The 27,648-nt window shown below is 40.5% G+C and overlaps 1 protein-coding gene across 5 annotated transcripts in view; it reads right to left on the reverse strand.

The window, feature by feature from the left end:
• The window catches only part of DPF3 (double PHD fingers 3), a 171,167-nt gene that overhangs the window by 44,740 nt on the left and 98,779 nt on the right, over positions 1-27,648 (reverse strand). For 3 of the 5 annotated variants that reach the window (XR_010374707.1, XM_064462384.1, XM_064462382.1), the window contains 4 exons: positions 21,721-21,848; positions 16,282-16,377; positions 15,213-15,251; positions 11,519-11,597 (listed from right to left, as the gene is read on the reverse strand). Coding sequence is in view for 3 of the 5 variants with exons in the window: in XM_064462384.1 (XP_064318454.1) it covers positions 11,519-11,597; positions 15,213-15,251; positions 16,282-16,377; positions 21,721-21,848 (342 nt within the window). In the remaining 2 variants the exon portion in view is untranslated. The remainder of the gene's footprint in view (positions 1-11,518; positions 11,598-15,212; positions 15,252-16,281; positions 16,378-21,720; positions 21,849-27,648) is intronic. The other 2 variants (XR_010374708.1, XM_064462383.1) reach the window with 1 other exon arrangement.

Raw genomic sequence — 27,648 nt, forward strand, 5'->3', positions numbered from 1 at the left:
CAGCTCATACAGCCCTAACCCTGTCTGCTGAGATTACTAAGAATATCGCATGTAAAATCAAATGAAATGCCAGTTCCGATTCTGGTGCTGCACAATGTACAGCAATGGGAACTGGACTGAGAAGAAAGAACAGTATTTTCTTCATTACTGATCTCTGAGAAAAGGAAACAGTATTACTTTTTTTTTTCATTATTAAAAAAAAGGCTTTCTGTAAAAGGGTAATAAATAGCTTTATTTGCAGATTCCCAGTCAGGACAAGGAAATGGAAATCATCCAGTTGCCTGCTAGAAGAACATTTAGTAGTGATACTTCTTTGTCCAGGTAAATTTCATATTCAGCAAAGAATCATAGAATCATAGAACGTTTTAGGTTGGAAGGGACCTTTAGAGGTCATCTAGCCCAACCCCCCTGCAGTGAGCGGGGACATCTTCAACTCGATCAGGTTGCTCAGAGCCCCGTCCAGCCTGACCTTGAATGTTTCCAGGGGTGGGGCATCAACCACCTCTCTGCGCATCCAGTCTAAATCTACCCTCCTTTGGTTTATAACCATCACCCCTTGTCCTGTCACAACAGGCCTTGCTAAAGAGATTGCCCCCATCCTTCCTATAGCCCCCCTTTAAGTACTGGAAGGCCGCAATAAGGTCTCCCCACAGCCTTCTCTTCTCCAGGCTGAACAACCCCAACTCTCTCAGCCTGTCCTCATAGGAGAGGTGCTCCAGCCCTCGGATCATTTTTGTGGCATCCCAATAAACAATACAAGTGTGAACAGAGAATCCTTCTTCTGAAATTTTGTTTACTTTAGGACTAAGTCAACAGATATTAAAGAACAGGATCAAACAATTCAGGGTGATGAAAGGTCTATATTCTCACAGGGAGCTCACCACAAGGGCAAGCTTCATCATAAGATTCATTACATACAAATTCAGCTTCTATAAATTTTTTAATTCATGTTATTGTCTCTAAAAATTATTTCTTTTCATCTTCAAAGCAGTCTCTGAATGTTCATTTTCTTTTATACAGCTATCTTGTCTACCAAATACAATTATTGCCATTTGAAATGATTAGGAAACAAAGGCAAATACGCTTAGTGCCCTTCCTGCAAACTTTTACTCCCAGCCATATTTTCAGTCACTTTATTAGCTTTCTTAACCTCAAGGATTTCACATAGGAATACAGGAATAAATGTCATGCCTGGTAGTCTGTCCTGCATAGCTTGCTTCGGAAAGTGAAGGAAGTGGTGCCAGAAGAAAGAACAGAACCCAGCAGTCTCTATTTCTCTGTCTTGTTTTTACACCCCTTGAAAAAAAATCTCCAAGGGAGAAGTCCACTCCAAAAGACTTCACTCAGCCCCAATACTGCAAATGTATCCTGCAATGTGTATAGATGCTTACTTCCCATTCCCCAGACACCTGAATCTGGGAATGTCATACAGCTCCATAAACAATCAAAAAAGACCAACCCCAGTTATTCACTTACATCTAAATATAACTTACATTATTATACTTTTCTGCTACTACTCACTAAAAGCCAATTGATGGACCACATTCTGGAACAGATGATAGAAAATTGTAAATCAAAACCTAGCATGATAACATATTTAATTCTCCATCTCTTCTAGTTGATTTGCAAACTCCCTCAAGAAAAATGTTGCCTTATTAGAAACGTGTTAAATAACCTCATGATATAAATAAGATGAGTGATCTGGAATAGTAGATACTTTTATCCCAGGTTTTTTTCTGTTCTGCAAGATGAAGATCATACAGACACCATAACAGGACAAAACCTTGTTCCAAGTGTAGTATGTCCTTTGCCATGAATTTTTTTTAAGTCTTTGAATGCCCTTCATTTAGAAATGAGAATTCCTGCAGGAGGGAGGGGGGAAGTTGGGGAGAAATAAAATGCCCAGATACATATGCACACCCGTTCTTTGAAGCATCTGCCCTTGTTTTGTACGTAAACTTAACTCTATTGCCAGACATTTTGAACAACTACACTGCTCTTATATGCATGCTCTCCACAAAACAGTTAGCTTGGTCTCCCTTCTTCTAGTACCAGCTGTGTGTTCTTCTAATGCACTCTGGAGAGGGAAGCTCCTTCTCTGCAGTCCTACAGAGCAGAGGACAAGCAGTGGAAGAGATGCTCGCAGGGGGTCAAACAGCAAGATATCCACAGTTCTGTATGACTTTGTCTCCACTTTTTGAATATTGGAAAAAGTGTAACACAAAAGTAATCATCAAACCAGAGACAGCTACAAAATGCTCACTATTTAAATTACTTCAGAAAGATATCCCCCTCTAATTACACAAGTGTCACAGTATTTCTTAGGAGAGATACATTTACATTTCTAGCAGATTATTTGAGTATCATACTAAGTATCCTACTCTATCCTGCTTATTTGTGTGCATTTGAAAATGAAAGTTAAAAAAATATTCTTCTGCTATGAATTACTGATACTGGTCAAAAATTTCTGTCTACTTACATCATTTTCAGAGCACCGTCAGCTGATCAGTGCTGTACCAACAAAGGAGGAGGCATTGGAGTTAATAGCTGCGGAATATTTACCATCCAACTATATCTTGCTCTTATTTAGCTTGGTTCTGCATTACTGCTAACCTAGCCGCAAAGTCAGAAAAGCTCTAAAACCCAGTCGCATCTATCTATTTGAGGGAGTTTTAACTTTCAAAACAAAAATATTTTTAAAAATTCTACCAGACTTTATTTCACTCAGCTCTACCTGAAAACGTACCAACAATTCTAGCTCTACAGTTGTTACCTTACAAAAGCACCATGCCCATGAATATAGGTCTCATGCATTTTTCTCCCTCAATCCACAAAAGGAAACACGCATTCCCTGAAGGAAGTCCCGAGTCTGTGGCCTTGCCTCCATTCTCTACAGGACCCTACAGGGATGTTAGCTGTGGTGTTTAGAATGGCATAGGAAATCAGATGGGTCTGCAGATTTTCCCTTCTTCAGCAAAAATGTATCAGCTCACCAGGAAAAAAAAACCTAGTATTGATACAAGCTGAGGCAGCAGTAATTCTGCAGCTGAGCCCTTCCCACTGCCAAAACTCTTTCAGATGGCCTTCAAGGGTGGCAGCAAGCTGAGACATGCCTAGCTAAAAAGGAATTTGGAGGGCTTTATAACCAGAGCTGAGGCAAAGGAGTTCTGTTTACACAGTCCCAGAAGGTCCTTTGTAGGACCAAAGATGTGCAGCTTCCAGCAGCTTTTTGTCTTGGTGTCTAGGCTTTTCCACCTTTCAAATCCATGTTCAGTCATGGAAAAAGTCCAAAATGATGCCATCAGTTGAAACCACAGAGATTTCCCACAAGCAAATTAGACTTCTGCAGGGGGAAAAGAGTATCATGATATTAGTCAGGCAAAAGAACCACTGCCTTCCATGAGACTTTGCTAGAATAAAAGCCAAGTCAGAACTTCATGGTTTCTCCAACAGATTGACTCTTCCTGAATTCACTCTAATCTCTTATTTTCCAGATAAAGCACATTTTATTAATCTACCATATCACTGTGCTAAGAAGTAGTTTCTAAAAAAGGGCGATCATTAATAAACACTTAGCTCTTATATAACTCTTCCCACTGCAAGACCAGCTTTTCAAACATTAATTAATCTTCCTCCACATTCCTGACTGGGAAATACTATTCTCATTTCACTTCTGAAAAAAGAGAACCACAGACGGGTTAAGTGACTTGGCCACACAGTGATCTTTTGCCATTACCAGGACTGGAAGTCATGAGTTCCAGCATCCAGACCAGCACTCCCACCACATCTTTCTCATTCTCCAAGCTGAAAAAAGCATAATGAGAACTGGTTCCCCCAGTCTGATATATACACTGGTGATTACGTTCTTAACACTATGCAGCTTACACATAGCAAGTGAAAGCGTGCTTTTCATAAACTTTGCGGGGTGACCTTGCCTTTCTTTCAGCAGCTTTGTCTTTTTTTTTATCTTTAATTTTCCTTGCTGGATAGGCTCATCATCCTTGCATGTGGTAGATTTCATCCTGAATCTCAACACGGGGAAGTTGACTTGATCTTTAATTAGGTAGCCGAGCCCAATGAAAACATCGGGAGTTTGTAGAACGTAACCCACTCCAATTCCTCCTGCATTCGAAGGACATATTTTGCTATAACCTGATGTGAATGCCATCTTAGGAACAAGCTGGGTAAGTAAGTAGTAATACAGAAGTGCGGATCAAACACCACAAGTGGGGAAGCAGGAGATTTTATTAGGCCACCAGACACTCTCCTTTGATGAACCTTACTTTCCTTCCAATTTGAAGACTGAAACAAAGACGTTACACAACTATGTTATGGGGGGAAAACATAATTTGCAGATAGTTTAATCACAAGCATTGAGTGTTTCATAAAAGAAAGCTCTCTTCTAAGTTCTGACCTGTAACAGCCTGCAACACTTTGGATAAGCAAATTCTCACTCGGCTTACGTTTCTCAATGAGTAAAATTAATACAAAATAGTTCCCCTGCTTTAAAAGGGGATTTGAAATCTATGACTTAAAAGACTTCCTCATCAAATATTTAATGGCTGTGTTGCTGTCATTTTGAAATTGTTACCCATTTAGTCCTTGGCAGGCTGTGAGCTATGTGCCAGCCAGCTCTCCACATACATTTTGCACAATCTGTCACCAGTATGAGACAGAAGGAAACAATCCATGTTTTTAGTGGAAACAGGAAATTGGGGGAGTACATGCCTTTTTTTTTTTTTGTCCCTGAATCTTGCCCCCCTCATTGTCTTTCTTTGCTTTCCTCCTTTGCTTCCTGTTCTTTATTCTCAGCTGGGCCATGTTAAACACTAAATCTTAAGTTAACTTTGAGGAATAACTGCCTGACAGCAGTTATCTTCCTGTCCCACCATTCGCTCTACTCCAAAAAACCCACCAACTTACTTTGTTTTGCACTGATTTGGTAATATAATCTCCCCTGTTACAGTTATGTCCACACTGTGGCACATCTAGAGATCTCCAACCCTAACAGACTAGTTTGACCCCCGCTGATGGAAAGGCATTACGTTTGTCCTCTCTTTGATCAGTATCGTCACGCTATACACCTCTAGTATTAGAGTAACTATTTAGTAACCCATTTCATAGGGGATCTTCTGTAAGTAGTAAATAGTCCTTGTTTCAGTGCTCCCAAAGGACAAGACCGAGAATCTCCCTGCTGTATTAAGATCACAGGAACGCTGAACTTCTGTTCAAACATGCACTGCTCAACAATATATATGTCCACATTTCAATAAATGAATTTCTACCAGAGGCAAAGGAGGAAACAAGTAGCCTATATGGGTAGAAAACATTCAACTATCAGAGTCAACTCTGTTACCCTCTTCCCACGTGCTCTACTCCAGACCTGTGTCATTCAACACTAAAAAAAACCCAACCAAACAAAAAAAACAAACGAACAACAACAACAAAAAACCCCAAACCAACTGTCTTTGCCTCTCTAATCTTGGCTTTTCTACCAATAATGTAGTCAATGAATGCCAAGTACAGCAGCTATGGTGGGACAGTTGTTTGTTAGGTTCATCTGAACAATCATCTTATTTTAGATTTTACTGCTTATTAACTACTTAGGGATTCACTAGAAAGGATAATACCAGATGATGATTTAGGGCTTAAACTGCTAATAGTTTAAAGGGAAGCTGAAGTCATAATGGAGATTTATGAGAAGCATGTAAAAACATAATGCTATAATCAAGGCACTTTCAAATCAGCTTGTCATTGTGATATTTAACCAAAGGTCTGTCCTAAGAAGCAGTAGTTGGTAGTGTTGGACTCGTTCATAGTAGCTGTAAGAACTAAGATAACAGATTAAATCTCAGAGAACTGGTAAAAATCAAGGTAAATCATTATTTATCTTGTAGGCCTTTTGTATTCCAGCAAACCTTCCAGAGAATCAATGAGATGTTTGTCAAAATGAGTATGACAGGATCAGGTCCGTTTCAAGGAGATGAGAAAGAAGGCAGGTGAAGTTAGCAAGGTAACTACTAGAGTCATCACTTTGTGAACATGTACAATGAAATAGTTCCTAAAGAACAGACCTCTAGGAATTGCATTTGGCAAGTCAAGCTAGAACAATATAGCACATTTAGCTGGGATTTTCTAAGGAAACTAATGGAGAAAGATGCTCGGTACGCACTGAAACTCAGTGGAATCTGTTCATCTTAAATCACTTAAACTACCTGAAGACTCCAGCTTTTTGTTGGCAGAACCTACAATACATTTAGTGGAGAAAGGATATGGGGAAGAAAAAAGTTAACCTCAAAGTAATGAAATTTCAATGCCCCGCTGTCTGATAAACTTACAAAAAAAGCAGGAGGATGTTTCAAGCTATAGTGATTGGATGTAGGGTCAAGCATTTTTAAAAACAAAACCATGTTCTGAGTAATTATTAGTAGTTTAAAGTCAAGCTCAAAGTGTCCAGCTAGGGACCAAGCCCTGTGTGATCTTTAAGCACAATACGAGCAGATAGGCACTTAGTGGGATATTCAGGGAAGACTTTAGAAGCCTACCTCCAGTTGAAATCAGTAAGAATTAGGAGCCAAATTTTTTTTTAAAAACTTCACAAGGCACCTTTCTGCATCTTCAAGCACCTGAAAAAGCCTGTTTGGGGCCCAAAGCTTGCTTTTGTTTTTATTACTAATTTGGAGGGTGGAATAAAGATTGAAAGAATCAAACACGCAGAGAACCGATAGTTGGTAAAAATATTGGAATAATAATAAAAACATATCATATGAGCTTCATTAATCAAAGAATTCTTTTAAACAGTAACATAATTAGTAAATATTAATATGACGTCTAGCATAGATAAATAAAACACAGTATAAGCAGGACAAAGCAGTAAAATGAGGAAACTAAAGATTATAGATAATCTGCCTGAGTAGAAACAGGTTGAATAAGGAAGGAACAAGAAGCTATATTAAATGGTATATTAAATGGTATATTAAATATGAACTCACACGGTGGACAAGGATGGAAACTCCTTTGCCACTGAAATGGCACTGGAGAGAAGCGTCTTGCATTGAAAAAGGGTTTACTAAGCAACCTATTAGGTCAGCAATCTCTGTACCTCTCATAGATACATAGCAGAGCAAGTAGCATAAATCCAAGTTCTATAAGTAAATGTAAGTTACATGTAAACGTATCGACCATTTGTTTGCTGAACTGCTTCTATCCTCAGAAAAGCACATTCCACTTAGTTCTGGCCACTTCTACTTAAATAGGAACCTTTGGAGATTTTTCAGAGGAAAGAAACAAGCTTAGTAAAAAAGCTGAAGAAAACACAGCTGAAAGAAGCCCAGAACTGTTTACAGACATAGAAAGAAGACATTGTTATCCTCTAAGAACAGAGCAAGAACTGCTGGTCTTAGACTGCAGCAGAGAAAATTCGGGTTAAATAACTATAGAGAAACCTGAAAACAAAGTTTTTGACAAAATAATCAGCTTCTACAAAACACTACAGGATCAGTGTCTCTGGGTACATGCAAGGTTGCATTAGTCACTGATCCAGCAGAGATCATAGGAAGGTTTCAGTCAATTCTCATTTTGCACAAGGAATGGATCTGAATGCATATCTCAGCCTCAGAGGGACTGTGAATAAAGGATACGATACAAACATACGTTGTTATGCTAAAATAGCAGTTTATAGAGGAATAAAACTAAAAGGAGACAAGGACATATTGGTAAAAGCAACAGAAACAACTTCTTTTAGAGATGGGCAAGGGGAATCTTCCATAGATAGAGGCACAGAAAACAAAGGTGGAAGTATGTACATAGGTAAGTCCCCATGGGAACATAAGGAGAATTAAAGTAGACAAATGAGGATGGACAGCGGGAAAGTCAATAACTTGTAGAGATTCAGCACAAACTAACTGCTCTGGCTAAAGGAAGTAGACATCTGGAGTCATGAATCTCAGGTGCTACCACTGATTGTAACTTTTAAACCAGAATACAAGTTTCTAGATGAAACTTCAGAGAAGGTTGTTTGTATGTTCCTTTGTTTTTAGATAGTAAATAATATATAATAAACAATATGAAAATAGTAGAAAGATTTTTAAGACAACTGCCAGCTAGAACTGATGGTTCCCCAGCTGCTCATGTGACAACATGACGTCAATTCTTATTATATACATAGGTACTCACACTTTTGTTCCCTCTGTCGCTCCTTTAAAAATCACCTGCCCCGTTTATCATGGACAGCTGCGGTGGCATATTTTCCACTTCTTTTGCTTGACATCAGAGGCTTTACTTTGCTCCTCAAGCCCTACTTTTCACTATCCTTTGAGGCACCTGCTCTATCTCCTGGCCAGGTGTTCAAGCTATGTTTGGGTCTGGTCTCATACAGCAGCTGACCCATTTGGCTATGTTACCACTTCCAGCCTATAACCATCTCACACCAGGCTGCCCTGACACTTTCATTATCCAAGCATTCATCCCAAGGGAGCTCAAGGCACAATGCTATCCAATGCAACTGGTTGAAAATCTGACCAACTAGTTTTCCACTCACTGATTTGATGAAACAAGGCATTTCGTTATTATTATTTTAGCAATTTTATCCATGCTTTGAATCGCCAAAACTTTTATTCTGAACTTCTGATACAATAGATACCTAATAAAATCAACTGAAGTATTTCAGAATATTTCATTCCACAAAACAAGCAAGGAACCATCTTTTCTTAAAAACACAGGATGACAAAGTGCTTTGATGTTTGAAAACCTTCCTCCGTGCAGAAATTCCATATTTATGGTCAGTTTTAATATTGGGACCAAGTTTAATATAGGTGTGTAGCTGAATGCCTCTCCCAAAAAAGGCAGGCCTTTTCAGAAATAACATTGCTGTCTTCCAACACAAGGGGCAGTGTCAGCTGGCTACCGCTCTTACATCATCTTACTGACACACAGACGAGTTTTTTCCCGTAACATTTTTATTACTGATGAAACCTGGTGATATATTCTTGTTGCCCATGAATATCAATGTGTAACTATGAAAAAGAGCAGAGTAGTTCTTCATCACACATCATTTCTTGTGCCCATGCAGTTAAATAAGAAAATTAATTTGGGTTAGATATGCTTATGCTTTCTTCTTAGTGGTCACTTTCCAAACTCAATTATCAGAACAGTTGCAGAAGAGCAACCTGTAGGTAAATTAAATAATATACAGAAAAAGTAAAGTGTCGACCCATCAAGATAATTATTTGTAACAACAATGTGATTGTGAGAACCATTTTTGCAAACAGGAAACAGATTCACTATTTTTGACCTGCATGTTTCCACATAAAACAAAACTATCTGCCCAAAATATCTGCACATGGAGCACTGCAAACCAATTCCTAACCTACCACAATTAGATTGAGATTTATCTATAAAAGTATTTAGCAAATAATTTCAAAGAAAAAATTGATTCAAGAAATCCACCCAAGCAGGAAAGGGGCCTCAGCTTAAACCAATTATTCAAAATTAATTGTATGCAATATTTCTACACAAAGTTAACAAGGGCGGGATAATACTTCAGGATGATGGCATTACAATTGGGACAGTTCTTTCCTTCTGCTCCACAGTCAGGTAAAAGAGTTCTGCTACCACATAACCCTTTTCTCAGCTATCTACAATGGAAAAGGAGAAGTTACTGTGTAAAGTCTGGATTCCAAAACTCCTTATGACTCACCTCTAACTATAAGTTTCCTAAAAATGAAAGGTATCAGCCAAATGATACAAGAAAGCTTATATTTCCAAAACCAAAGAGGAAATTTATGCTCCAAAATGGAAGCCAAGGCAAAATTCCATCAGTACAACAACGTATCAGAGCCTTGACTTCAGCCCAGATTTCTGCTGCCTGCTTTGATATCTTAGATGTTTTATCTACTCTGTGCAAATCATTGCTATGCAGGTAGTGAGTTCTCTGTAAGATCCAAAAGCAAAGCAAGATCAGACAATAAAAAGCCATGATGATCAAAATGACTACCGCTGATAAGTGTCATTGGATCTAGAAGGAAGTTCCAGAAAAGACAGTAAGACTGTTATGCATATACCAGCAGAGGAAAGCTGTGGATTTCAGCAAGATACATCCTGGGTCCCAGAGAAGTCTTAGAAGACACATCTTAGTTCTTCCAACACACAAGGACAGCTATTTAACCACAGTAGAAATTTCCTGGCTCTTCATATCCTAAAAAACTCTTCCTCCTTGATTATGTGTTCAGACACTCCCATTCATGTGCAAGTCTTTCCATTTCTACTCATTGCCCTTAGAATATCCACCTTGCTGAAGTAAAATACCCAACAGGTCCATCACTGTACTGTGCAGGGTCACCTGGTCTCATCATAAAAGAATATGATTTGATCACATGGAGTATAGTTCTTATTTACTGTGGATGCTCTGTATTTCTTCACTTTTTAAAAAATAAGCAAGAAATAGCCCCATGGATTGACATAGTAATGGTTGGTCTTTTCAGGTCAGTAACATTGCAAAAATAGGTAAATAGTGGAGAAAGGGGAATTCTAATCGTTCTCAAAACCACCAAACATTTTTTGGATCACAGAAGTGAAGACCTTTTGCTATTCTCCCACTTCTATTGACTTCTGTTAGGTTATTGTCTTATAGGATAGAAGGCACCCAGTAGCACAAATTATTATTGAATGTACACTCTACAGTAAGCCTTAAGATGAGAGACCTCAAAAGCATGTGGGTAAGGTAAATGCCCTTCACAGGAATGAAATAGTAAAGCAAAAGAATATCAAAAGAAGGAAAGTACCAAGGACTAGATCGTAAAAAATTACCTTGTGTATCAAATATTGGACTCCTTCCTCATACTAGGACTCTGCTATCCTTCTTTAGTTTGGGCATGTGGCTCTGGTATAATTTTTCAGTTGGGGCAATGCCTTACTTCACCTGCAGTTCCGCTGCAAGATTTCAAATGCATGGCCATATTCAAAGGGAATATGTATCAAACCAAAGTATTCCAGTTGTGTTTGTTTCTTAGGAGGGCTCAACTCCTGATGATGCTACAAGAGCACTTTCTGAGTGAGGGATGAGAATAAGACCTTCAAAATTTAGGCCAGTGAGATTTGAAAAGGACTGAAGGAAAGAGAATCACCAAATATATGAAGAGATACAACAAGGGTGAAGTACCTTTGTCGGAGATTTTTGAGATATGCTTTTGTTTGTAACTCTCTGAAACAGAGAAAGAAATAGAGGGTGAATCTTACATGGGGGAAAAGAAGACAAAAGGCAGAGAAGCCAGAAAAAGAGAAGGAGAAAGAGAAAGAAAATATAGGAGATTATTTATTTCAGGGCAAAGGGAAGTGGTGTCTTGCCGAGGACTTAATTTTATTTCCTTCATGCAAAAACACCAAGAGCAGCAGCAGGTGGCAAACATGCAAGTCAGAGAGCAGCTGGATATTTTGCTGGAAGGGCAAAGGTGAAGCTCTGAGTGCACAGAGCTGGTAGGACCAGGCTGGAAGCAGAATGAGCTGTCTGGGTGCTACTTACTGTCACAAACATAGGGTTTGTCATGATCATCCTGGGAGGCAGCATCATTCCGTCTCCTGCCACCTCCAGATCCCCGAGCCTGCAAGGACAAGAGGAATGTTAACATTATTTCATCGCCCCTCAGGTCTCCTTGTGCCCCTCACCCTCCTATGAAAAATGTGCAATATGAACTAAACAAATCCTCAGCTTCCATAAAGGTCTGTCAAGGGTGGGCTTGACCCTTCATCTCCTAAGATATGCACTATGTTAATGGACCTTGTAACGCAGTGGAGATCCCCTCCACAGATGACCCAAACTGTTCATCCATAGCAGTAGGTCACTGCTAGCACATATTCAGCCAAGTATCATCACACATTCATTTCTGAAGATGTTCAAACACCTTGCTTAACTGAATATGAATGAATGAATCGATGAACAGGTGTTAGAGGATAAATATAATCATTAAATCAGCCAGAAAACAGGCCCCAGATAAAACAGAGGTAAAATTATTTCCTTTAGTATTTTCAAAGGGGGGGTTGTTTGTTTTGTTTTGTTTTGTTTTGTAGCTGAAAAGCAATGTTTTGAAATGGCCTTCTGGGACAAAGATACCATGGCTAATTATAAAATGGAGCTTTGGTCAGTTAGTGGAAAGGATTAGGTAACCCGCAATAACGAAGAATGGGAATTACCCAGAAAGGTCTCTGCGGTTCTGTGTTCCTACAACGTACCAAGTTGGCACCCCTGGAAACTGAAAAGCTCTGTTTCTCCACAGCACAGGCTGCTCTGTCCTGAGCTCCAGGGGTAAGAGTGGAATTCAGCGTTCAAAGTTACTCGGTCCTGATCCTTCTCAGCTGAGATGCCAAAAAGGGAACAGCTGATATCTGTCCAGTGGTGGAGGCTGTGATGTGGAACTGGGAAATGAGCCAAGGCCTTCAATTCTTTCATGTTTGCTAATGTACAGTCTGTAGATGACTATAATTTTAGACTTGAACTTTATTTGAGGAAGTTATCTGCAGGTGGATGGCTAGGTAGCCCTTCATTAATTCTGCCAGCTACTCTGTTCCTGGGTGAAAGCAGCAAAATTGTTTCTGCTGCTCCTCTTATTAAACGGTTGATGTTTCTCAACCTAGGCAAGGCCGCCTGACTCAACTCCTTCGAGATTTTGCATGTGAAAATAAAAGGACAGAGCTTCATCAAGTAAAGCTGGAGAAGATGTAGAAATTCTGAGAATATTAGTGCCCCAGACACAAAGGGGTCATATGAGCTCTGTCCCTCTTCTATGGATTTGGCACTGAACTAGCACTATTTAAGCTGCATTCCATCAGACATCTAAAAAGAAGGAACAAGGAATAGCTTTACACTGGCCTGCCACACTCTCTTAAAACAGGGATTTATAAAAACTTCACACATTATTTCCCTGGGATTGTTCAGGTCTAACTCTTAACACAGTCCTGCAGAAAAGACATGGATTTGCAGCTGTCTGGATGGGATAAATATTATGACAAGTATAGCTCTGCCTTCTGCAAAGACCTCTGTGCAGATCAGCACACACGTGCAGAGTGAGATTTGTAAGGGTGAACTGAAAAGCAGTTTCACCCTGGAAAAGGCCCCAGCAACAACTGTTTGGTGGAAGCTACTTTACTGACCATATCACATAAAATCATCTTACTAGTCTGCAATATTTTCTCTCTAACTGCCAGCTCTGTAAACCCCCTCTCAGCTATGAAATCAATCCCAGGCTAGTTCCTTTCTTCCCCCACTACTGCAAAATGTGCTGCAAGCTGAATTTCAGTCCATGGCAGCTCCTATTCAACTCTCAGCTCATCAGAGAGTCTTCACAGAGACAAGTGATTGGCCCTTAATAAATATTTCTGATGATACCTGGATTAGGATCCAATTTCCCTACCCTACCAGCTGCATTGGCTTCTCAGGGCTGTGAAAAAGCTGTAAAGTCTTATTTTTGTCACCAGTCAGTAGGTCTGACTCTGTTTACACACTGAGAATGGATCTGTTGAGTAAGAAGGTACTATTTTTACATAGGCACCTTTCAGAATAGGATGGTAATTTAAGGTCTGTTGCTCGGAGTTTCACTAGTCTTAACAGCCAGCTGTTTCCCTTCAAACCATTCTCTACAGAAACACAAGGGTACAGCATTCATGCCATGACCACACGTCAGATATACTTTTTCATGCACTGAACACACAGAGGGAGATTTTTCAAGTCAATGACTTTCAATGGGACTTACGTTCCTAAATGTCTTTAGTGCCTTTGAAATTGTCCCATGGGATATTCAGCTGACAAGCAGACAATCTGTACAGGTGCAGCTGCATTCCTCTCATATCTCCTAGCAAACTCTCCTTCCCAGCTCCTACCACATACTCCCTGTCCAGCAAAGATACTAAAAAGTTCCTTCTTTAAATCTGCCTCGTCAGCCTTCAGTGTCCTTCCTAATGCTCCCACAATTTCAGGGCTAGCCTTGAGGGGGTAGTAAACTGAGCAGCTGCCCCAGAGGCACTAAGTTGAATGCCACGTGCTGGCTGCCGGCACTCCAGTCTGTTGAATTCAGTCATCCATGACTGCCTTCATTCTCCTGATGGGATGCAGCAAAGACTACGAGACTTGACATGTGAGGCCTGGAAGCCATGGCACAGCAGCCTTGAAGCAGCCCTGAAGCAGCCAGAGAGAGTAGCCAGAGGGACAGATGGAGAGTCCAGGATTAAAAATAAAATCATGCTATAGGGAAAGGAAGGGGCATGTGCAATTTAGAAAGCCCAGAGCAGTAATTCTGTCATGTTAATCCTGCATCGATGTTGTCAGCCCTTCTCACTCCTTCTCTGAATTCCCAAAGGCCACACTCTGTAGGATCTAGTTTCCTATGCATGCCCTCCCCTTCTTCTGCCCTCTTAAAATAACCTAACTCCTTCCCAGAAGCAAAATGCTGCCCAGGTTTCATGTCCCCTAATTTCAAATCCTGGGTCCTGATTCCCTATACTAGGTCAGGCTCACATTAGAAAAGGGCTGCTTGAAGAGTGGCAAAACACTCGTGACCAGACACAATTCAGGCTGCAATTCAGGCTTACCAGTTTTCAACAGCTAGGGAATCTGGCCCTAATTTTGAAATCCTAAATTTTACCACATTTTGCTTTGGTTATTGATGCCATCAAATAAGAATGAAAATTGCTCAAAGTATTTGGCATTCCTCAGAATTCTCTTTTTTACACTGAATGAAGCCAGGGCACTAGCAAAGTAGGAGTTAGTTGCAAGAAAAAGGCAAGAGATCCTGCTGCTCCTGTACTTAATAGGGGGCCAGTTCTAGGGCAGAAAATGAGACATACATTTATACTTCAAAATGATGGGACATCTAGTACCCTCCAGCTCCTCTCTCTACAGCAGCAGAGAAAAAGTAATAGAGTTATTCTGAAACAGTTTCCTGAACAGGGGAGTAAAACTCTGCACATAACAGCGACTTCAGGACTTCATTTGTGTAGGCCTGGGATATATGAATATTCCCTTCTCCTGAGCAGTATATTGCTTTTAGCTATTCACTCCCTTTCACTTACCCTAACCAGCATGTGCAATTTATGTGCGAGCAACTTATTAGAAAAGAGTTGTTAGCCTGGAATGTCAGTTGATCACTACAGTCAAGCTTGTGTGCATGTACCGATTCTAACTCCTGGTTTTGGTTACTGGTTCATACAAATTTTCTGAAACTTACATTTTTCTGGAAAATTTTTTTCCAGGTGGGGGTCTTTGGCTAAGAAAGAAAGAAAGAAAGAAACTGGTTCAGGTGATTTTGAGAATAAGGAAGGTGAAATATATACTTATCCATTTATTAAAGTGATTTGATCTTATATTAAAGGACTTAAGCTCCAAAATAAAGAGGAGCAGAAAACTGAAACAACACAACAACAGAAGAAACCAAAAGAGAGGGTCTGATGCATAAGTACATTGCAAGTATTCAATGTGGTTTCATGTCTCTTATTCAAAAGCTAATATATCCTGCTCATTTGGCCTAAAATGTGGCCCTTCTTGCTTGACTCCTACAAACACATCAAAAGGTACATGTGGAGCTCCTGTGCCCCTGCAGCATCTGCTGGAGCCAAAGAAAGATGAAAATGCTCAAAACTTCTGAGAATTGCATTCATGTTTATAATAGATGCCTAGCTTAAGGGGCCACAATTGAAAATGTTGATTCCAAGTTTTAAAATCTTGGCCTCATTACTTAACTGGTGCCCTGCTGAAATCGTGAAAAGACATCGTAAGTAAGAGAAGGGAGACAGACTTCCCTAAGGATAAAATATTGCCCATTTTAAGCAAATGGAAGGTTTGCCATTGGCTAAAGAGGGCTAGTTTCATCCACAAAACGCTACCTTGGAGAAAGCTGCAAAACGTATCAACACAGTTCAGGTTACTTTTATTAATATTTTTTTAGTTGCCATGACTGGATTTGTTGCTTTTTCTGTAATTAGTAAATGTTGTTTTAAAACAAAAGCATAGTAATAGCAGGATGTCATCATAATTATTACAGTTTACATACAATTGTAAATACAACACAACAATAAATTTACCCCAACTTTTTACTCACAAACTAGTCTTTTTTCTTGGTAATTCACAAAAATAAACCGAAAAAAATACCAAAAAATCTTCAAGCATATGACAAAGAATTACCTAGAGTGTTATCACTATCATATATGCACTTTGCATATACAATACACATGATAAATATACACTAGAAAACAGAGGTTTGCTTCCTTCCTTTCCATTCCAGTAAAGTCTCCACCTACCCGTCCTCTAGGCCTGTTCTTTCGTTTTGGAATATCTTCCTCCAAATCCTCTTCCTCATTCACTTCATCTGCATTTTCATCATTTTCTAAAACCCTCTGCGGTTGAACAACAAACAGGAATGGTTAGAAGGAAAGAAGATGACACATACAACCAACTGCTGCTTTTTACCACAGAGACTGCAGGTTATTAAATTACAGTTGATTAATGATATAATGCCAAATCAGATCCCAGAACCCCTACTTCTTTCTGCTAAAGCAAAATTTGCTTTCCTTTCCACCCTCAGTTCTCCAGGGAATTCTTATTAAAAAATACCACTGATATCAGTCAACTACGAAAAAAAGGTTCCTAAGAAATAACAGTGACACCACTGAGCACCGATATCCCAAGACAACACAAGTATTAGTACGCACAACTGCAGGCCCTGTCTGGGAAATTGTTTGCGTGATTTTCTTATCTTGTTTCTTGCACTTTAAATGGTTTTGTTTTTCTCCATTGGTGAGAATGCACTTTACGAAGACAAAAATCAGTGGGTTTCTCTTTGGCAGCTCAGAATTTTCTTTGTTTAGCAAAAATAGAGAAAATTCCCTCCTATATTTCAGCATATTTAGTGGGTCTAGAAAGTAACATCTTTCAGGCCTTACACCACAGGTACCACTCTGTAATCTGGAAATAGGGGTCTTGCCGCATGAGAATGCTGAGGAAGTGCAGGTCTCACTGAAGTTATTAGGAACAACAGCAATAGTTCCTTCAATTAATTATTTAATAGGAACAATAATTCATCATCTCACATAACTGTGAGATGCCCAGGCCAGAGAATTTCAATCCTTTTATCTTGATCTTTTGAAATGTAACCTCTATAGAATCAAACACAGGCTGCCCACCCTGAAAACATGCCCAAGTTGGACATCGCAGGAACAGATGCAAGACAAATCATCACAACACTAATGTGGAAAGACGTCCCACTGAAATCCCCTCAACCCTTGGCATGTCTGCTAGAAATACAGAACTGGGCTCCAGGCACTCCCGCCATTCATGGTGCGATGCCATTTCGTAAAGCACTGATCTGGAGTCACTAACTTGTATTTGCCATGCCACCATTTATTTAAATTACAACATGCAGCCATGATGCAGATTCAAATCAGTGACTTTAAACCGATGGGGAGGTTTTTCAGTCTTACGGTATTTGTCCCTTTCCTACCATTTCTAGTTAACATCTATTTGAGAGCCAGCAGAGGGAGAACAGAGCAAATCACGGTTGCTTTCTCTCCTTCCTACATACCTCAAGCACCAAATTCTGAATTTGTGGGAAAGAATACAAAAGACATTTCACTTTTATAAAAGCCAGTATTTGGAATACAAGTTTATTCTTATTTTATCAGCTAAATTTTTAAGACTAATATTGGACAGTGTCCCTTTTAAAAAGTACAAATGACTTCTAGAACACGGTAGAGGATGAAGTCTTCATCTGGGGTTTGCTCCTTTTATTTTTTAATCTCAGGAGGCTATTAATGAGGTCAGACTATCATGAAATACAATTTCACATAATACTAGAGTACTAAATTCTAGAGGGTCTAATAAAATTTAAGTAAGTTCCAGTTCTACAAACATGAGATGTTTCTTCAAAATTCTTGCAATTGCATACATTAATTGACTTCGTCTTAGGAACCTGGAAAATGTTATACATTAGGAGACTAGTGGTATGTAAGAAAATAAGCAAACTTACTGATATGATTTTATATTTTCACATTGCTTCATATCTTAAAGTATCTCCAAAAAAAAGAGAAGGCTGCAACCATATCGTATGTGGGAGGGGAAGGAGATAGTTGAGAACAATAGTACTACACAAGAGAAGTTAAGAGAAATATTAGAAACCACTTTGTTTAAAATTGCAGCATCAATTTAGGAAAGGGATAATAAGTAACCAAGTGTGAATTTGGTAACACTGCCAGGGTAATGACTTTAATTCTTGATAGAAGGGGCATAGCCTTTCTGATACATGGTCAAAAGGCTATTCTAAGCCTTCTCCAACAAATGATGGAGACACATATTCAATACCAATTTACTGTAGAACAAAATCCTCAACCCTGTTAAATACCAACTGTACAGCAGGTCCCCGTGACTGCATCTGTTTAGCAGGGGCAACCCTTATCCTTTGTAGCAAAGGAATTTTTCTTTCCCTATGCTATCTTTCTAGAAATTTCCCAGCCCAATGTACTTCAGTGCAGCTAAGCACCAAGTCTTCTCCTGACGGGTACTGTGAGTTTGAGAGGGTTGTTGGTGGCTGGAATTGAGATGGGAGTTACAGCTATGTCTCTCCCACCTGCTCACTCTCACTACCGCTGAGGCTGGGCCCTTTCAAGTTACAGCACAGAAGAGCATGTAAAGGAACAAAAGCAAGATTTGCATTCTCTTATTTGTCATATGGATAAAAAGCACTGATCATAGGATCATAGAATCATTAAGGCTGGAAAAGACCTCCAGGATCATCAAGTCCAACTGCCAACCCAACACCACCATACTTCCTAAACCATGTCCTGAAGTGCCATGTCTGCTTGTTTTTTGAACACCTCCAGGGATGGTGACTCCACCACCTCCCTGGGCAGCCTGTTCCAATGCCTGACCACTCTTTCAGGAAAGAAATTTTTCCTAATACCCAATCTAAACCTTCCTTGTGCAACCTGAGGCCATTCCCTCTTGTCCTATCACTAGTTACTTTGGAGAAGAGACCAACACCCACCTCACTACAACCTCCTTTCAGGTAGCTGTAGAGAGCGATAAGGTCACCCCTCAGCCTCCTCTTCTCCAGATTAAACCACCACAGCTCCCTCAACCTCTCTTCATAAGACTTGCTCTCCAGACCCTTCACCAGCTTCGTTGCCCCTCTCTGGACACGCTCCAGCACCTCAATGTCCTTCTTGTGATGAGGGGCCCAAAACTGCACACAGTATTTGAGGTGTGGCCTCACCAGTGCCAGGGCACAATCACTGCCCTGCTCCTGCTGGCCACACTATTCCTGATACAAGCCAGGATGCCATTGGCCTTCTTGGCCACCTGGGCACACTCATGTTCAGCCGGCTGTCAACCAACACCCCCAGGTCCTTCTCCACCAGGCAGCTCTCCAGCCACTCTTTGCCAAGCCTGTAGTGTTGCATGGGGTTGTTGAGACCCAAGTGCAGGACCCAGCACTTGGCCTTGTTAAACCTCATACAATTGACCTCAGCTCATTGATCCAGCCTTTCCAGGTCTCTCTGCAGAGCCTTCCTACCCTCAAGCAGATCAACACTCCTGCCCAACTTGGTGTCATCTGCAAACTTATTGAGGAGGCACTCAATCCCCTCATCCAGATCATTGATATAGATATTAAACAAGACTGGCCCCAAAACTGAGCCCTGGGGAACCCTGGTTGCGACCAGTCGCCATCTGGATTTAGCTCCGTTCACCACAACTCTCTGGGCTCGGCCATCCAGCCAGTTTTTTTACCCAGTGAAGAGTACACCCATCCAAGCTACGAGCCGCCAGCTCCTCTAGGAGGGGGCTGTGAGAGACTGTGTCAAAGGCTTTGCTGAAGTCCAGGCAGACAACATCCACAGCCTTTCCCTCATCCACTAGGTGGGTCACCTGGTCATAGAAGGAGATCAGGTTGGTCAGGCAGGACCTGCCTTTCATGAAGCCATGCTGGGTGGGCCTGATTCCCTGGTTGTCCTGCACTTGCCTAATGAGCTCACTCAAGAGGTATTGCTCCATAATATTCCCTGGTACCGAGGTCAGCCTGACAGGCCTGTAGTTCCCCTGATCCTCCTTCTGGCCCTTCTTGTAGATGGGTGTCACATTGGCAAGCCTCCAGTCATCTGGGACCTCCTCTTTAACCAGGACTGCTGATAAATGATGGATAGATCATGGTTTTGATCTGGTACAGTCCAGCTGTCAGGTGCCAAAGTACACACCGAAAGGTGGCTACTAGTAAAAGCTTCGACCATTGTTGTTCTATAGACTGAACCCAGGTAAGCTGTGCTTACTTAAGGACAAACAGCAAGATATGCCTTTAGCATCTGTTCTGATGAAACTAGCATCCAGATGACAGGTCACCCCTAGGGCATTTTAGCTGAAAACTTTGTATTTTTGCATCCCCTCCCTGCTCTGCAAGGCCCAGACTTGTGTCAGTTCCACCACCTCTGAAGTCTCTTTCCTTGGACTGCTGCTGGGGATAATTTAGGAGCTCAGATCGCACAGCAACATCCAAAGGCGTTTGCCAACCTCATAAGGGTGCTGCACCACGACTTCTTGTGACCTTGGAAGCAGGTATAAACAGAGCTTTAGGGCTGTCAGCTTGATAGACCCAGGCACACTCCTGAAGAAGGAAACACAGAGCGGGCCTCATGCCGAGCTTTTCCCCACTCCCTGAGCATGGGATGCTTCCTCTTTGATGGTGCTGGAACTGGGAATGGGACACCTAATTTTGCTGCCCTGACACATGTGAAATTTCTAGCAAACAGACCAGTAGGTCTGAGCCCCGAGTAATACAGATTTGATCCCCACCCCCTTCTGTTTCATTTGGCATGGGGCTGCCCACTCAAATTTATACAAATTTCAGGTATAGACGCATCATCTTGTATTTCAGCCAAAATTACCAAGTTTGACACATTACCAAAGGCTCCTGATAAAAATCACTAATAGACACTCATAGCACACTGGTGTTTTAGCATCACCAAAGATTTGCTGCTGCTCCCCCCAGGAGAGGCCCACTCTCCTAGCAATTTAAGATGTTGTTATAAAGTGACATGCCCTTATATAAGAACCATTTATGTTAGCTGAATTCTTTCTAAGACATATCCACAAATGTGTTTCTACTTTTAATTGTTAAACGATGAAATGGAATGTTGACAAATAACTTTCAAGCCGTAATGCATGTAAAAAGGCAATATTTCTCATACCTACATCACTAATAATAACTGAGATAATTAACATTAGAATATTTTAAATTATTTACTTTGCTTGTATACTTCCTGAAGGCTTCTCAGCGTAAGAAAAACAGACAAGGCAATAACATGTTTTTGTCCACAGTCAGCAGCTGTGAATCCAACTTCAAATCCATGTCCAAATTCACTTTAAATCTGAGGCACTGAAATTCAGCTTATGTTTGGGACCCACCTCTGCTTGTCATTTTTATACGTAATCATCTCATAGTGCTACAAAACAAATTCCAACACAGGAGCCACGAAGAACACAGCCAAATGACCGAGATTCTTGTGACAGAAGTGTGCGAGATCCTGAGTTCATTTTGAGCAACACAGTGTAGCACAATGATTTGATTACATTTTGACAGTAGAATGACACAGTTATCAGCAGGTGCCCCGTTTTGCAACAGGACAAAATCTGCTGGGCTTCGAGACAAACTGTAAAATCCAGCCCTGTTGTCAGGGCATGGGGCTCTCCTTTACCTGGATTTCTTGTATAGTGTCTTCCTCTTTAGTGTCCGTTTTTTTCTCTATTCCCTCTCCTCGCAGCAAGGCTTCCAGAGTTGTACTTTCTGATGTGAACCCATCTTTTTTCAGAGGCAGATCAACTTCTGAAAAACAAAACACACTGACTGTATGCGTCTCCCTCAGACAGCTAACAAGCAGAAAGACAGAGATGACAAGCAGAAGACCGACAGACTTTCAAGCTTGTTTCTATCTTGATGGAGAATTTTTCAAGTTCTTCTTTTAACCACTAAGGATCCCCATATAGGACTCATTTCTATCTTACTGAAAATCTTGTGTCTTTTCAATCTCTATGTTTGCTTACAGGAAAAGAAAGGCTGGATATATTGTATCAGCAGGAAATAAATGGGGAAAAAATCCTTCTACTTTATGTAAACTCCCTATGCTTCAAATAAAGAAGAAAACCAGGGCTTTCTAAGATACTAAAATAACAAATATGAAGGTCTGATCTCCTGAAGTAGAAAAGTAGTTCAACGTAATTCAGCATCCGGCACTGTTTACACAGCACAGCTACAAGTAGCGTTCTCCTACACCAGGGCACGTCCCACACATAGGGAAGAAGAAAGCTAGTGCGTGGGGCCAACGCTGAGAACTTAAACTGAAAAAACAAAGGGATGTGTCTTGAATTTTCATTTAATAATGACTAGATAAAATCTTCCGTTTGTTTTAAACGGTCCTACACCAATGAAGAAACACCAGTCAGCACAGCTGTGAGTGCAGAATCCAGCCCATAAAACAGGATGACCCCCAGCCACTCTAGGAGGAGCCAAAGGCTGGCTCAGGGCCATGGGACTCCAAGAGACAGCGCAGATTTATGAAGAAGCTTGATGCAACTTGCTGTACAAGTGATGGAACAGAGCCTTATTCCGCTTCCGAATGCTGCCACTAGGTTATGAGGCTGTGCAGCAGGCAGGCAAATACACCATATTAATTTTAGTAAGATGTTAAAATACACCCAGGGAAGAATTCTGTTTTCCTTGCAGATCCTGGCCCCTACCCAACTCATGCAGGAGTTCATTCAGGGCAGCCCTATGGCAAGGAGACATCCTGAATGCTTCTTTACCTGCCAATGCCAAGGTGTGGATTTCTCAAGTGCTCCCTCCCTTCTAAAATTAATTCCTCCCTCTAGGCCAACAGATTTATAAAGTAATAATGTACAGGACTGACACTCACAAATCAGCATCTGATGTTCTTACTTCATAGCTCTGTCCACTTCTCATCTTTTAGGACTGTGTTGTGTTCCCCAGTCTGCCTGAAGCTCCCTGCCTTGCTATCACCATGAGCTGTAAACTCTGCAGAGCAGAAATTAGTGTGTTTATAAAGACCCAAATCACCCTTGCAATCCAAATAATGAATGAACACTTCCACCTGGGACAGTAAAGCATAATCTGTTTCTTGGGGGCAATTGTGTCCCAGGAATATGTTTGCTCTATATATGACAAACTCTAAGCCAGCAAATAATTCAGCGACCCTGATCACTGCTTCCACAACACGCTTGCTCGAGTCTTCTGAAGTTAGAGAGCATTGCTCAGCCAATAACCACAGAAAATCCAGCAAAAATTCCAGCAAAAGCCATTCTATTCATGGAGGGGAAGGCTGAGTACAAACCATGCAAAAAACTGAAACCACTGGGATTTTCAAAGGAAACTCCCAGGACAACCCACACAATGGGATGGGGTCAACAGTGAATTGATCCCCCTTCTCATCACAAGGAGGTCTATTCAGTCAGGCCTCTGTTTTTGGCATTAAGCTCTGCACACATGCCCATTATGCCACCTTCCCCAACTTCTCCCTTACTTGAGCTATAAAAAAAGACAGAGAAGTCAACAGAGAATCACACAGATTTAATTTCCCTGTATGAACTCCTAGTACTTCCCTCTGGATGCTAAATCCAGACATTTCAATAGAAAGAAGGGATTTTAGACTTGTTTTATGTGCAAATCCCAACACTTGAATCTAAAGTCACTAAGGAACCTCCATAAGCATCTCTGGCTGTGGGCTTGCCTTGGTTTCAAAGTCCTGTGCTTAGGTGCAAAAGGGCATTTGCTTTGTATTTAGAACCTCGTGGAACTGCAAAACCCAAGGGGCCATCATACATTCAGCAAGAGAAGAAGCTTCAAGCACGCTCAAGGGCATCAGAAACAAACATGTCTTCACTGTGACAAGCTATGCCTGTCTCTGGATACTGATATACTCAGCAAACTAATGCATTAGAAAAAGGGAATGAGCAAGGAAGGGGTGAGGGATAAGTAAAACATATATGAAAATAAAAATACTCCCTGTTTATTCCAGAGATATTGAACTTTAAGTCAGAGGGAAAGGTAGGCTTTAAGGTCAGAAACCAGCAGCTGTCTTTAATAGGCATGTTTGTTTTTTATGGTGCTGCTACTTCCCACCAGCTACACTCCAGGAGCCTTTTCATCCAAAACTCTCAGCGTATTTTTTTAATTATTAAATTTAACATCCCACTGACAAGGCAGTGTGAGGTAATACTTTTTTTTCCCAGTTTACTGATGGGGAGATTGAGTCACCAAGAAGTTAAGTTAGTGAGCAGGAAATCAGCAAAGAGGAACTCAGGGCAGCTGCCTCCCATCTGCCCGCTAAGCTTACTGTTATTCAAGTCCTTCATTTTCTTCTCTGCTGGTAGCTTCTACAAGTCCATTTTCATTCCTAAGTAGCTCTAGAAAGTGGGAAATGGCAGACACTATCTTATCTGGAATGTAAAGTTTACAGTATAAAAACCTACAAAGGTCCAAAGACAACCTCTTAGTAATGAATTAAATCTTTGTAATGAATTCAGTCCTTCCTGGAAGATGGCTAGTCTGTAAAGGATACAGTAATGAAGACAGGAAATTACTTTTCCGAGCAACTTTTTGAATCCTCAGAGATAAAAGTCTCCAAAAACCTACATGATGGTTCAGTTAACCTAGAGAAATAGTTAAACACTACTAGGGATCATTAAATTCATTTCACTAAATCCCTAGTTTTCTCTTTCCTATTTAACTCTCCGGGGCTTTCCCACAAAAGCTAGGAAAGTATATTTTTCTCTTATGCCTGTACCCTAAAGAAAACTGAGAAGTTAACTCAATGCCTGAAATGTAGTTTTCGCGTGAAAGATTAAGGCTTCCCCCAGACCATGGGCACTGCTGTACGGAAGCAAGGCAGGGTCCGTTCCGCCCACCATCCTGCTTAGGACAGCACCAGCCAATGTCAAGTTTAAAGCAAAGCCAGAAAAATCTTCTGGGCTTCAGAAATTAAGCCGTGACCCCACGCTTGCCTCTGTTTGCTCTTATATTTGTTGTGCTACACGGTGCAGCCACATCAGATGCTGCAGGAGAAGGTGTGAGTGTCTGTCAGGAGAAAAATGCAAAGAAAATAATCCACCCTAATAGTACATTTCATCTTGATCTCTAACAGGTCAGTCCTGAGGAATAAATGCAGTATTACTTCCAGTTATCCTAAATCTGGCTTTTCTGGAAATGCAAAGAATAGCCCAGCCCTTTCTGAGTTTCGATACATGTTTACCCTCAATGCTCTCCCACCTGAGTTCAATAGTTAAACTATGGTTTGAAAGAAGGAGCACTTCACTTTATTGCTTGCCCCCCTGTTTTTGCTATGAGACTGGGTAAATAGAAGTTTCTGACCAAACTTTTTTGTCATTTCTTTTTATTCCTCTCCTTATAGGGATAAACAGTCATGATCTTTTTTATTACTCTGCTGTGGGAAGTTTTCCACATGGCTTTGTCCTGTCAGAGCTCTCTCAACTTTGCCTTATTCTTCAATAATCTTCCAAAGGTGGACCAATACTGCACCTGGTATTTTCAGATGAAGCCACATCCCCCATTTAAACAAATGCATTAAAATATTATTTATATTGCCCCTCAGGCTGTGTCCCGCAGTGTCCAAGCTGCATACTAGGCAGAATTAGGAACTTTATAACAGGGACAAGAACTTCCCACGTAAGCAATGCTTTTGATACACAGGTGACAAATTAAAATGTCCATCCTGCTGCCCAATCACCAAGCACATTCGTGTGTCCCCAAGGAGAGGAGATTCCCAGATCTCCCCAAGGCCTGCACAGACCTCCCTGGCCACGAAGGCTCTAGATAACTTTGCACTATGTGCAAATCTTCGTAGTTTACAAGGTACTCCCTCTCTCCAGCCTGTTCATTACTATATTATGCGACACTGGACCAAACACCAAACCTTGATGCACCAACCGTTAGCCTTTTTCTATAATGAAAGCTTTTTTGTCTCATTTTGTTCTTTGTTTCACCTTTTGGTCTAAAGGTTTTGATCCAAGACAATGCTTTGTTTCTCTCTGAAGGCCTATTACATAGCAAAGATCTTCAGAAAGTCTAAGTAAATTGTCAACCCCCTTATTTATTAGTACTTTACGTATCACGTAAAGAATTTTAAGAAAGTAGTGAGATGTCCTTTTCTTTGGTTAAAAAGAAAGTCAGTTAGAATCTCCTATATCATAATTTCCCAGGTGCTTTACTGCTTATACCTAATTACAGTTTCAATCAATTTCTCAAATGTTCATGTAGAATTTATGGGTCTTTAAATCCTTGAATCACATCCAAACCCTTTTTAAATATAGGTAATAACGTTTGCCACCCACTAATTGTTCTAAATTCTTTCTATTGTAGCTCCTAGTTTGTATGACAAGCTCTTCTTCAGACATTGCAATTTCAGAGAACATAATCTTTATTACAAGTAATAACTACTAGTAAAAGCACTATAACTAAAAGCTTACTCTTTTATATAAAAATTTTAAGAAGGTTTGTAGATAAATTTCCTTTTGATTAGTATTGCAAATGCAATAGTACCCGATTAGTGTAGGAGACCCAGGAAATAGTCAGAACCATATAAAATGGAAGTGTCAAATCAACAAAAATCATCAATTAAAAATAAAGAGTTATTTAATAATTCTTCCCGGTTTAATAAACCACAGTATTATTGGTGTCACAGCTAAATATTGTTCATATATTATAATTCAAACATGTGTGTATGCATATAATTAAAATTTATGTTTCTTAACTTGGCAGAGTCTCTTTCATAGTGATTAAATTAACATGGTTATTTCTGCTTACCAGCTCAGTGCAGCAACCTCTCTATTTATCAAGGTCCACAGACTGCAGTGTTAGAATCTGAATGGGCACCCATGCCAGCATCATTCCCATATCTGTTTTCTGTTGAACTGCTGCCTCCAAAAGAAGCACATTTTCACAAATCCTACAAAATGGTGGGCTTTTTCAAGTTTGGTTCACCAAAATAGCTGCAAATTCCTGCCCTTAAATATGCTATATTTGGTTTGCAGCACATTGGGATCTAAGCAACTTTTCTGCGTCTCTTTGAAACATAAATTAAAAACAACCATCCCTTTTTCTATACAGTGCAATGTATTTGTTTTACAATGGATCATTTCCATCTCCACAGTAGCAGCTGCCACCCAAGCCATCATCTCTGTGCACTCGTAAGCAGCTCCATTTCCAGTTCTAATTGGGAACAGAGATACTTATTGGGTGAGTTCCAGCATGATCTATCATGCCAGAGACAGCTACTATGCAAACCAAAGCAATCCGGCTTCCAAAATCCCTCTTAGACAAACACTGACTTTGCACATAGATTCTTGCATTTTTGCTTCTTGGTGCTGGTTTTCTGGAACACAAAAAGTGCCAGAGGAAACAACGTATTAGAAGTCCATGAAGTGCTGTTTAAGATGGATAAAACCAAGGATGTTACCTTAACAACCACTACCTCTTTAAAATCATATAGGTGGTCTAAAAAAGCCACCTAATTCACAGCAAACAGAACTACTGCTGAGCAAATGCAGCCACTAAGCTCATTAAGAGGATGTGGCAGGATGTGTCTGAAAGTGCA

Source organism: Phalacrocorax carbo, chromosome 10 (assembly GCF_963921805.1).
Source record: "Phalacrocorax carbo chromosome 10, bPhaCar2.1, whole genome shotgun sequence".
In the NCBI taxonomy this organism is placed as follows: domain Eukaryota; kingdom Metazoa; phylum Chordata; class Aves; order Suliformes; family Phalacrocoracidae; genus Phalacrocorax; species Phalacrocorax carbo.